The 13,090-nt window shown below is 38.2% G+C and overlaps 1 protein-coding gene across 1 annotated transcript in view; it reads left to right on the top strand.

Annotated features, from left to right (window-relative positions):
• The first annotated feature begins 275 nt into the window (after positions 1-275).
• Positions 276-13,090, top strand: part of LOC306771551 (myoferlin-like) — a 31,018-nt gene continuing 18,203 nt past the window's right edge. Inside the window, exons 1-12 of the mRNA XM_079260728.1 lie at positions 276-428; positions 1,518-1,573; positions 1,794-1,885; positions 5,070-5,178; positions 5,304-5,388; positions 5,569-5,726; positions 6,793-6,921; positions 7,129-7,191; positions 7,287-7,337; positions 7,432-7,462; positions 8,860-8,975; positions 9,087-9,213. Of these exons, the coding sequence (XP_079116854.1) occupies positions 341-428; positions 1,518-1,573; positions 1,794-1,885; positions 5,070-5,178; positions 5,304-5,388; positions 5,569-5,726; positions 6,793-6,921; positions 7,129-7,191; positions 7,287-7,337; positions 7,432-7,462; positions 8,860-8,975; positions 9,087-9,213 (1,105 nt within the window). The 5' untranslated portion in view covers positions 276-340. The remainder of the gene's footprint in view (positions 429-1,517; positions 1,574-1,793; positions 1,886-5,069; positions 5,179-5,303; positions 5,389-5,568; positions 5,727-6,792; positions 6,922-7,128; positions 7,192-7,286; positions 7,338-7,431; positions 7,463-8,859; positions 8,976-9,086; positions 9,214-13,090) is intronic.

The raw sequence follows: 13,090 nt of genomic DNA, 5'->3' as shown, positions 1-13,090 counted from the left end.
AAATGGCCCACTTTTGAATTCATGCGTATACATAGAGCATTCATATAGTTTTTATTGAGCCAGGCATCATTCACTAAAGCACGCATGGTTTCAGCGCTCTCTTTGTCATCTCCTCTCTGATTCAAAGATGGCAGCAGCCGCCTATGAACTGCAGCTCGAGGATCAGTCTTAATTGGACTCTTGTGACCCACCCCACTCACTCCCCCCACCAGAGCTCGCCCAGATAACTGCTGCTCAGCTCTGTCCCGTCTGCTTTCAGTGATGGGACAGTAAGGATGCCAATGCCTTGAACTTTTTCCTGCCTTTCTTTTTTTTTTTTTTTTAATACCCCTTTGCGACCATGTTGCGGGTTGTTGTAGAGTCGGCTAAGGGTCTCCCTAAGAAGAAACTTGGAAGTCCAGACCCAATTGCTTTTGTGATTTTCAAAGGTACGTGGCTTGATTTAACAATAACACTCTCAACTTTAGTAAAAGTAACGAAGTTCAACATTTGAAGTGGATTCGTTAAAACAAAACTAATATTTACATATATTAGATAAGACTTGGGGATGCTGTGGTAATAATATACACATGATATAACAATAAAACCAAATCCATATTGTTTCTTAATTTATGTATAAATATATGATGCCATTTTTAAAGGTGCTCAAGTTATAGGCTTTAACAGCATGTCACATTTCCAGGTGCATAAAGCCAGGGAGTGGTTTCTTGGATCTGTAACTTGAGTGCAGGGATACGAGATCACACAAAAATATTGTTGTGGAAAATACAAGTTAGAAATTGGAGAGTTATTAGCTGAAAGGTATTAAACTGGAATATATGGAGCAGTTCTGTAACCCTTTAAGGTCCTTGCCTACCATTTGGTTGAGGTAAATTTGCACTGACTTTCAGGAATTTCTTTAGAAAAATAGTGGAAATAAACCTGTCATCTCTACCAGTTGTTTTGGGTATGTGAAACCAAAGTGTTTGTTATAACACTGCTGTTTCAAATTTCAACCATTATCACGGTTGTTACATTGTTATTAACTTTTTCGTTTTAACATCTCAACCATTCCTCCCTATTTATTGTTGCCCAAAAAAAAAAACTGAAAAACACAGAGAAACATTTTTTCTCTGACCTTTCTGTTAGTGTGAAAGCTAAACAAATAACATTTACTCTTAGATTGAAGTTATCAATCCTTAGAAATGGCTCTATGTGACCACACCAGTTTTTCCCCCGGATGTCATCATCACCACCTGTCTTCATCATCATCCCCATCATTCACGTGTTGGCTTCTGTACTTCCTATTTTCATCTTAAAGGCAGAATAAAACTGAACTATGAAAACTTTACGCCCTGTCCTCAATAGCTGGGCAACAGTGACTTTTGTCCTAATTTTGAATAACCATTCACCACATATAATTTTAATCAGCGTTCTTTGTTGTTTATTTGTTTTTTTGTTCATAGACATCTGCTACATATTAGGTAAAAAACATTTAAAAAAACTCAAAGTATTCACAAACATTATTTTGTCTTTAGATGAGAAGAAGAAAACCAAATTTGTGGACAGTGAGGTGAATCCTGTGTGGAATGAGGTAATCTACTTACAAACACACATGAAAGGAGATAAGTCTGTCTCAGTTTTGTGTATCATCACAATGGCTGATTAAGTTAACCCGTCATCACATGATTGTCCCAGTATAGACTGTGATATGATTAATCTTGCCTTGTGTGGGTGTTTGTTTGAATGCAGTGTACTAGTTTGGAAAAAGCATAATTTCCTATTCTGATAGTCAGAAACATCTTTTCTTCCAGGTGCTTGAGTTTGATCTAAAAGGAGCTCCCCTGGACTCCAGCTCCTACCTGGATGTGATTGTGAAAGACTATGAGACCATTGGGAAAGATAAGTAAGTGTTGTTCAACCCCAGAGGCACAGCTCCCTGTTAGTTTTGTGCAACATAGGGATCACAGTGATGAAAGAGCCTCGCCTTACTGAATCACTGTGCAAACTTGGTCTTGTCTGGCTGAGTTTCCTGGAACTAACTAAGCTACTGTTAAGTCATTCAAGAGGTTAACCAGCAAGACTGAGATGTGTTGTTTTATTCTGCTGCATGAAGTTTTTGTTGTTGTTTCCCTTTAAAAAGATAAAGCAGCAGCAGTCAGTGCAAATAAGAAGTTGTTTACACATGCCACATAGTGCCTCCTTTTGCTCATTACACATTAATGCTAACAACAATACACTTGCAAATGAAGAAAAAGTCAAAAACTTCTGAAGAGACTGAATATATGAGTTTTGTAGCTGGCATTGTCTACCCCCTCACACCCTCCTTGCCATGCTGGGACATGCTGGTTTGTGTGGGATGACTGTTTCTGATTAGGCAACAATGAATGGAGGGATGAATTGCTGCTTGTCTTCTGTCTCTGACTGGACTGTTTGTCAGAACATTGGAAGTTCCTGTAGCGAATGAGAAGAAACAGTAGTATGAATGTATGTAGTAATACTTTAAAAACCTCTAAGGGAAATACTTTAACAGAAAATGTTGTTTTGCTGCTGCAGAGCACCACAAGCGGCTTCCAAATAAAGCCACATGTGGGACCCATTTACATCAACTACAGTTTACTTCTTCTACATCACTAATTACTCCGATCAAAGTCTGATCCTTTCTGTGAAGCTGGTTCACATGAAGTGCTTTTTTCTTGTGAGATATACTAAGCTGCGTATGACTCTTCAGGGCCTATGCCTTGCCGAGTAAAAGTTTCCCCAGTGCATTCTTGGGGAGGTGCTGTGTAAATGTGCATATCCAGCACATGAGGCCATTTAAAATGGAGTAAAGTTTTCCACTGGGCTGGCCGTTCTGACACCCTCCTTAAAGATTTACACAGAGGGGGCAGAGGGGGACTTCTCTCTCTCTCTCTCTTAAATAGTTTTCCATTTGCTGTTGTGAGTAATTCCCGTTGTCATGACAACAGGAAGGAAAAAACAGAAATGAATAATTGTCTTTATTATTAATCTAGTATTAGGCTGGAATATGGAGGAGTCTTGATCACTGAAATGAAAGCTTGAATCTGTGAGATTTGAGTGTAAAACATGGGCAAAATAAACTTAAGCAGTTCAGGCATAGGTGTGATGATGTGTTAAAGGCAACTGAGCCCTTGGTTTATCCTCTTTATTCTGTTTTGTGTCTCAGATGTTGAGAAGTTCAAACTTTGCTGTACAACGCAAATAAAGTGACAGGATCTTAAAGATATTTCCGTCTGATCTGCAAGAGAAAAAGTCAGGACTTACAAAGTTTCCAAAAGTCCTCGGGGACTGCAAATTCTTTAGTGTCATTATGTCAGCTGTCACTAAAATATTTTAGCGATGAAAAAAAACGGTTGTTAAATTAAAAAAGATGTACATCACTGAAACCACACCTTGACTATGACTGCAAATAATACATTGCAGCTAAAACTATCAGGTCAGGCAAGTTAGTAAGACTCATTAATGGTTAGAAAATAACCTTTGTAAAATCCTGTAGACATTTTTGATTTGCTTTTCCCCTTAAAAGAGCTACTGTTTAAATAACATTCCTCACAAAACTTTATCTGGAAAAATGGTTTTTAGTTTACATTTTGTAAATAGTCACACCCCCTGTAAAGTGGGATTCTAACCTTTTGAACTCAGTGCTGAAAGAGTAATGTTCACTTTTCCCATATATTTTTTCTGAACAGAGGCTGAGCTGAAACTCAGCCAAGGAGAGCAGTTTGTGTTGAAATTTACTGATTATTATTAATAAACAGATATAAATGAAAGCTTCAGCCTTTTAGAGAAATATGAAAGGCCAAGAACAAGCTTGTTTGTTTATTGCAATACCAAGCTTATGTGTGTTTTTCCATTAGTTTCATAAACCTGTTCATTATGAACGCAACAACAAAGTCTTACAAACGATTCAGTCTCACTTTTTTGGCAAAACTTATTACTTTGCGACTCACCAGAGCTTGAAAATGATTGCAGAGTCTGTTTCACTGCAAGATTATGTCAAAAGTTGTCCTTAGTCTGTTAATAAATGCACATAACAAAGCAGTAATAATTACCCTCCACTTGCTGAACATATAAAAGTTAGTGTTAAATAGTTAATATATGACTTAATCTTTTTCTTTTAATCCTTAATATGTCTATCTGCAAGTGGTGGAACTTAGAACCTGAGTTACAAAGTGAAAGAATTACCAGGTTCCAGGAAGAGCTTCATGGCTGCATAAGAGACGGTGTGATTCGCAAATAAACTACTTTCCCAAAACACATATTTTTCATAAATAGCTGTTTATGTTGTTGCTTAGATTCCATTTTACAAATACAAATAGACTGAAATATGTTTTATCTGTGTTAAGGCTGCGTACCAGATCTTCCACGTGGAGATTCAGTGGAGTTTTCATGGCCCCGCTTTAGACTGCTGCCAAACCAAAACCACTTTGTCTTTTGCTCACAGTTAAATTCTCTTGAATCTTTATGTGTTGGTAACTTCACATGTACTTCCTCAACTGTTTTTTTTTTTATGATGATGTTTTTAATCTTACTTTATCTGTTAGGCATAAACTCCATTTGTAGTTAATGAGTGGTGATGTCTGCATGCCAGGGCTGTACACATTCCCAGTATTGCAATGTTGGAAAAATGGCACCTGAAATAGCAAACTCATTTTGTTACACACAGCTGGTGTTTAAAAGTCTTACAAAGGGAAAAAAAAGGCTAAAAAAAAGTTTTTTTTACTTCACATGTTTGTGCAGGAAGTCACTTGCTGCCAATACAGACAGATTATGTAGCATGTCCTGATGTGTGTGTGTGTGTGTTTGACTGAACAGGTAGGGTTTGTTAGCTCTGGGTGGTAACCTTCTTGATTTGTCCTTTTGTGAATGTGACTTCAATTGTGCTCACGAACAGTACAGCATCACATCTCTGTATGCTCTTTAATCACCCTTTGGCAGTGTTGACTTCCCAACGCTGTAATGTTAGTTTGTAAAAGTGAGAGCAGAACTGTCCTTATTTCAGTGTTATCAGGGAAAGTCAGTGCATCCAAATTGTTCCATGTGTAATAATTTCCTGGTGTGTTTTACAGATTTCTTGGATCAACTAAAATTCCTTTGAGAGATCTTGCATCAGGTAAAGCAAAATCTCTGCCATCGAAAAATGTGCCTTTGGCCAATGAAAATGGGCAGAATATCGGGGTGAGTCTCATTGAGTCAAAATGTATTTTAATAAAAAAAGAAAAAGCTATTGCACCATAATAAATAAATAGATGAAGGAATAGTTAAATATTAGAGTAAGAAAATTTACCTACCAATCCTTCTAGGCTACAATCAACCTTGTGGTTGCCTATGACCCTCCATCCAATGCTGCACCAAACCCTCAAGATGGCGATGCAACAGTGGATGCAGGTATGTTTGTTTTCAAATAAAGCAATGAAGCAATACGCTGCAGTACATTTAATGATTACATTTAATTATTGGTACATTATTATTATTATTATTATTATTATTATTATTATTGTTATTATTATTATTATTATTATTATTATTATTATTATTATTTGCTTTTCTTGTCTTCCTGTTGTTTAGGAGGTGGTGGTGAAGAAGAAGGTGAAGCCGTAGTAGATGGGGATCAAAGTGGCACTGCAGGTGTCTCCTCATCTTCTGCTGAGCGTGTTAATCTTCGCCAGAAGTTGGCTCGGGCACAGAATCGCTACAGACTCGTAAATAAACCGCAAGACTTCCAGGTTAGTTTCTTTGTAACTTCAGGTTGTCAATTGTAGGCTGTTTTATTAGCGGACTAAACATTTTTTATGTTCTGCTTGTTTTGGTTTTTAGTTTTAAACCCTGTTTTCAAAAAGTGCTCAGCAGTCATACTCATGGAGGGATTATAGATTATAGATGCGTCAATGAGGTCCTTTATGTGATTCAAGATTGAGACTAACATACCAGGACTTTTTTTTTTACCCAATTCTTTGACAAAGCTTTAGTGAAATGTCTTTCTGGTTAGATTTAAGACATGATTGTAATTGGGACCAACGTATCTCTGTGAAGGCCTGAGTTACCTTGGTTGTTGGCTTCAGGTATTAACATCTCGTGGTTATGTTTAGAAAAACATTCAATTTACTGCATATTATTATGGCATTGTTAGGCTTTATGTGCAGTTGCTCTTAAAGCCTGTGGATGCTCACTTATTCCTTAAGCCTAATTAAAAGGACTATCTGCCAGTATGAACATACAATCCATGGACCACCTCATAATTGATAATTGTTCATAATTGGTTTTAGATAAAATGATAAAATGATCTTTACATAAGATCATGATTCCTTTAAAAATTATCCAAGCACACATCCACCCTACTATTGCCACCTTCTAAAGAAAGCCATTTTGCATCATGGCTACAAAACTGTAAATTCTGTACAAAGTTTTTGAGTATGTAATAGAACTAGGGTTTGCTTTTTTTAAAAAGCCAACATTTCCATGGCTGTACTATGTCATGCATGGCTGAAAGTCATCCAGTTTACCACTGAAAAGCTGCTTTCATTCTGCCTAATCCTTTTAATAAGCTTGGCCAGGCTGTTTCGAAGTACAGTAATCAAATATAACAACAACTATGACAAGAGGGATGTGCAAGTTAGAAGTAAAACCTATTTACCTAAATATATCCTGTTATAACTTAAATGTTAGTTTTTCTGATTTCAGGCTGGTGATCACTCAGTAAAATATATATTTAGACAATTTTAGGATCTATAGTCAGACTCAGATACACACTTGAGATCCACGCTGTTATTCAAATAATTTTCTGTATTTTAGATCCGTGTTCGCATCATTGAAGCACGTCAGCTATCTGGCAACAACATCAAACCTGTGGTGAAGGTTCATGTGTGTGGACAGACTCACAGGACGAGGATTAAGAGGGGAAATAATCCCTTCTTTGATGAGGTATTGTTGCATCACACACAACAGACAACACAAGTTTAATCATTATTATAAAAACATGCTTATTACATTATACATTACTTACATAATACATTATTACTTACATTATATTAGCCCTAAAGCCTGACCCATCAAAATGCCCAGATCCTGGCGACATGTAAAAACGTTTTCCTTTCATATCAAAAGTCATTTTTATTTTTATTTTTGCAGATGCTCTTCTACAATGCTCACATGCTACCATCAGACCTGTTTGAGCAGAACATCAGCTTCCGGGTGAGTGCATGCCAAAGTTTGGGTCTTCTGTCATTCTGATTGTGAAAGAAGTTTGCAGTAAATGACTGTGATTGGCTGTACTTCTTTTTTTTCAGGTGTATAATTCTTATTCACTGAGAGCAGACAGTCTAATGGGAGAATTCAAGGTATGCAGTTTAATGTTTCCCACACAAAACTAAATATTAATATGATAAAAATGTTGAGGAGTCTGTTTGACCTTCTTTTTGTCCTCTCATATAGTTGGACGTTGGTTATGTTTATGATGAACCAGGTAAGCAAATAATAATTTTATTTCCATTTGCTCGGTGAATCTTTACTTTGTTTTTCAAAGATTTGATAATGTTCATTTGATAAACATTTGTAAAAGTTGTTTATGCCTTGTTTTAGTCTCAGCTTTCTTTGCTTGAAACTACTTTTTCTTCCTGTTTAGGGGGAAGAAAAATGTAATCATCCTGTTTATGTTTGATAAGAGAAATGTAACATCTCAGGGGATCTAATAGGAAATAAGATTCTCATGTCATTGTGTTTTCAGCACGGTCACAGTGAGAAAGATGAGTCCGGAACAAGTGTCAGCTGTTTTCCACATATTTATATGCTCCATTCCACGCCATTTCCAGACATGAAATTGAAAGTTATCTTTCTCCAAATATAGAAATCCCTCCATTTTTTCCCCTTGATATTTATTAAATTCTCTGAATTTTAACTGCACCACAGGGCTGGTTTTGCTCTCAGCAGCCCAGCAGTGGTGGATCTAGGAAATTTTAAATGGGGTGGCTTACATAAAACAGCAGTTAAAATGGCATGGCCAATCAATAGTTATCACTTATTACAATTTTAAAAAGCATATAATGATTGTGTTGAAAGAACTGTACACAGCCGCCCTTGAAGCGGTGCTGCCGTCCATATAAATTTATCACAAAAAACAAGGAAATTTTGTGTTTGATCCCATATTTTTCCTCTAAATGGTGTTTTATTACACATTGTTGCAACCTGATTAATCACCTTTACAACAAGGTTTAACTTGTAAAGATTGCTCTTCTGTGAAAGAAAAACACATCAGGAAAGCAGAATCTCTTGTTTTGAGATTGAGGCACCGTGAGATGTTTTTCTCAGTCACAGACATATGACTGCATCATGACCTAATCGACAGGCAGACATCAGAATAACATTCGCTGCAGTCTGTCTGGATATATGGCTCGGCCCTTGATCCATTGATTTTGATATGTGTGCTTTGCTTATTAATAATTTCAGGCTACGCAGTTGAACTTGCAAGTACGACTTTTCTCTTGTGACGCTCTCAAACGATTCATCGCTGTTAAACTTGGAGCAGAAGAGACGTATGAACAGCGCCTCTGTTAGAAAGCATCTTAATTAGGAGCAACAGACTAAGCAAATGGATGATCAGATAGGATGGTACTCGTGACAAACAAACTACAACTTGTGACTGCTGCCCCAATACAAATCTGTATTTTGAGTTGGTTTGAGACAAAAAATGATTAGTATTAACAGTATAAGTTGTCTTTTTAATTATATTTTATATCATACTATGTTGGGGATTTGTTATTCAGCTTCTAAAACCGCTTATGGAGACTTTGTCTTAATAACTAGTGTATAAAATCCTTGGTGCCATCTTAATGGTAAGATTAGAAATAAATGTTCCTGTTGCAGCCCACTGTGTCATGAAGAAATGGCTTCTCTTGAATGACCCCGATGACTCCAGCTCTGGAGCCAAAGGCTACCTGAAAGTCAGCCTCTTCGTAGTTGGGACTGGAGACGAGCCTCCGGTATGACCAGCAAACCGTTACGCATATTTGACTCTCTTTAATGCATCACATGAACATGCAGGTTTTTCTTTCTTCTTTCTGATGGAGTAATTTATGTGTCATCAACTGTAGGTGGAAAGGAGTGAGTCTAATGATGACCAAGATGACATAGAGAGTAATCTGCTGCTGCCAGCTGGTGTGACTCTGCGTTGGGCCACCCTGTCACTGAAGGTGTTCAGAGCTGAGGACATTCCCCAAAGTAAGATGATTCAATGTTGGAAACAATCTCCTTTATTTAGATTAAATGCACACACACACACACACACACACACACATACACACACACACACACACACACACACACACACAAAACAACAGTTTAGCTCAGGGATGTCCGCACTCAGTTCCTTGGTGGATGACGTGCTGACGTTGCGGTAACGTATTGTGTCATTTCCTGTTTCCCTAGCGTGTATCACTGCGGATTGCTACGAGCCGTTGGCTCCTTTAACTTCTTTCTAACTTCTATCTATTGTTAACCAACCACTCACTTCAGTGCACAATATCTTCCTAAACCACTGTTCTATATATTGCATTTATTTTTGGGATCTTTGGCTTTCTGTTTACTTGACTTAAACAGCTCAAGCACTCGGTTTTAGCATGGCTGCTAGCTCTCTTCCCACACCCCGGTCCCCTGCCTTTTCTTGCTCGGTGTGTCCGATGTTTAGCTACTCCTCCTCCTCTAGTGATAATGGTAGGTGTATTAAGTGTAGCAGCTTGGCAGCTTTGGAGGCGAGGCTCTGCGAGTTAGAAGCCCAGCTCCGCATTCAGTTAGGGAAGCAGTTAGTTAGCAAGCCCCCCATTAGCCAGTGCGGAGCTACCAGCCAGGGCAGCCATCCCGAGCCGTCCCTCAGCAGTTTCCGCGCAGCCGGGAGCCGAGGCGGGCTGGACGACGGTCAGGCGGAAGCGTAGCCCCAAACCAAAACCCACTGGCCACCACCGACCTGTTCACATTTCTAACAGATTTTCCCCGCTCGGCGACACACCCGCTGAGGCAGAAACCCTGATTATAGGTAGTTCCATAGTCAGAAACGTGGCACTAGAGACACCGGGTACCATAGTCAAATGCATTCCTGGGGCCAGAGCGGGCGACGTCGAATCGTATTTGAAACTGCTGGCTAAGGCTAAACGTAAATACCGTAAGATTGTAATTCACGTCGGCAGTAACGACACCCGGTTACAATCGGAGGTCACTAAAATTAATGTTGCTTCGGTGTGTAACTTTGCCAAGAGCATGTTGGACTCTGTAGTTTTCTCTGGTCCCTTGCCAAATTTAATCAGCGATGACATGTTTAGCCGCATGTCATCCTTCAACCGCTGGTTGTCTAGGTGGTGTCCCGATAACAACGTGGGTTTTATAGATAATTGGAGCACTTTTTTGGGAAAGCCTGGTCTTATTTGGAGAGATGGCATCCATCCCACGTTGGATGGAGCCGCTCTCTTATCTAGCAATATGGACTCTTTTATTAGTCAGCTAAATTGACAACTCAGGGTTGGGACCAGGAGGCAGAATTGTAGACCTACACACTTTTCTGCAGCTTCCCACCTGCCGCCGCCCACCCAAAACCCCATTCCGACCTTATACAACTCCCCAGCAGTAAGAATTAAACAACACAAAAACACTTTTGAGGTTAATCGTGAAAACCTCATAAAGATAAAAACAATAGATCTAATAAAATCTGAAAATAAGACGATAAAGTGTGGCCTACTGAATATCAGATCCCTCCCAAATAAGTATTAGTCAATGACTTGATAGGTGATCACCACATTGATTTATTCTGTCTTACGGAAACCTGGTTACAGCAAGAGGATTATGTTAGTATTAATGAAGCTACACCAGCTAACTATTTAAACTTTCACATTCCTAGAACTACAGGCAGAGGAGGAGGTGTTGCAGCTATTTTTCAGTCAGAATTATTAATTAGTCCTAAGCTCAAAACTAACTATAAATCCTTTGAATTCCTGACATTAAATTTATCTCATCCAAAATGGAATTCAGAGAAACCGCTCCTTTTAGCATTAGTGTATCGCCCACCTGGACCATCTCTCAGAGTTTCTGACCGAATTCTCTGATCTCTTGTCTGAGTTAGTGCTGACTACTGATAAAGTCATTGTATTAGGGGATTTTAATATTCATGTTGATGATGAAAATGATAGTTTAAACATTTCCTTTAGCTCTATTCTAAACTCAATTGGGTTTTCACAAAATGTCAGTTGTGCCACTCACTCTCATGGTCATACTCTTGATCTTGTTCTAACATTTGGTATTGAGACTGATAGGCTCAAAGTATTACCTCAAAACCCGGTATTGTTTGATCACTTCTTATTAACCTTTGAATTCACTTTATTTGATTACTCACTGACCAAAAATAAATTCTACTATAGCAGATGTTTATCAGACAATAATATTACAAAATTTAAACAATCAATTGAATCAATTTTTTCACCTCTACCATGTGACTGAGAGTCCCCCTTTAAGCTTTACTCCTGCTCAGATTGATCAACATGCTGATACTATAACAGCTTCAATACGTACAACCTTGGATAATGTTGCTCCCCTAAAGAAGAAGAAATTGGGTAAGATTATGAAGGCTCCCTGGTTTAATTCCCAGCTTCGAGCTCTAAAACAGGCGTCAAGGCGTTTGGAAAACAGATGGCGTTCATCAGGACTAGAGGAGTCTCACTTAACCTGGAAAGAAAGTTTAAGCGTATACAAAAAAGCCTTACGTACGGCAAGAACAGCTTATTATTCATCATTGATAGAGGAAAACAAAAACAACCCTCGGTTTCTTTTCAGCACTGTAACCAGGCTTACTAGGAGCCGGAGCGCTGTGGAGCCATGTATTCCTTTCTCACTTAGCTGTGATGATTTCATGTATTTTTTCAGGAATAAAATTGACACTATTAGAGATCAAATTCACAATACTCTTCCTTCTACCTATAATGTTGAGCCTGTTGTGGTCTCTGAAGCATCCTTAGAACCAGGATCTGACTTGTGTCTAAATAGTTTCTGTCCTGTCCAACCCTCTGAATTAACTAAAATAATAGCTTCATCTAAACCATCCACCTGTATCTTAGACCCTCTCCCAACGAGCCTATTTAAGGACATTTTCCCTTTAATTAATACATCACTACTAAATCTTATCAATATGTCTTTAGTGACAGGATATGTACCACAATCATTTAAAATTGCTGTAATCAAGCCTTTACTTAAAAAGCAATCTCTGGATCCAGAGGTGATAGCAAATTATAGACCTATATCTAATCTCCCGTTTATGTCCAAAATTCTGGAGAAAATAGTTTCAGCTTAGCTACATGCCCACCTGAGCAGAAATAATTTATTTGAAGAGTTTCAGTCAGGATTTAGAGCTCATCATAGCACTTTGGTGAAAGTTATTAATGACCTTCTTATGGCCCCAGACAAAGGATTTCTGTCCGTACTTATCTTGCTTGATCTTAGTGCTGCATTTGATACAGTCGATCATAACATTCTGTTACAAAGACTAGAACAGGTGATTGGAATTACAGGTACAGCGTTAAGCTGGTCTAAATCATATTTATCTGATAGACTTCAGTTCGTTCATGTAAATGACAAGTCGTCCTCACAAACTACAGTAAGTCATAGAGTTCCTCAAGGTTCTGTACTTGGACCAATACTCTTCACGCTATATATGCTCCCTTTAGGCAAAATTATTAGACAGCATGGAATAAACTTTCATTGTTATGCAGATGATACTCAAATATACTTATCCTTTAAACCAGATGAAACAAATCAGCCCAATAGGCTACAAAATTGTCTCATAGACATAAAGACTTGGATGTCTAGAAATTTTCTCCTCTTAAACTCAGATAAGACTGAAGTAATTCTCATTGGATCTGAAACACTCAGAGCTAAATTTTCCAGTTTTGTAATGAACCTGGATGGCATTACTTTAGCTTCCAGTGCTACAGTGAGAAACCTTGGAGTAATATTTGACTCGGACCTGTCCTTTGGCCCACATATTAAGCATGTTACTAAAACAGCCTTCTTTCATTTACGTAATATAGCCAAAATTAGGGACATTCTGTCTCAGAGTGAT

This window comes from Telmatherina bonti (assembly GCF_933228915.1).
Source record: "Telmatherina bonti genome assembly, chromosome: 21".
Classification (NCBI taxonomy): domain Eukaryota; kingdom Metazoa; phylum Chordata; class Actinopteri; order Atheriniformes; family Telmatherinidae; genus Telmatherina; species Telmatherina bonti.
Note: the sequence above shows the minus strand (reverse complement) of the source record. Positions and strands in the feature narration are given on the sequence as shown.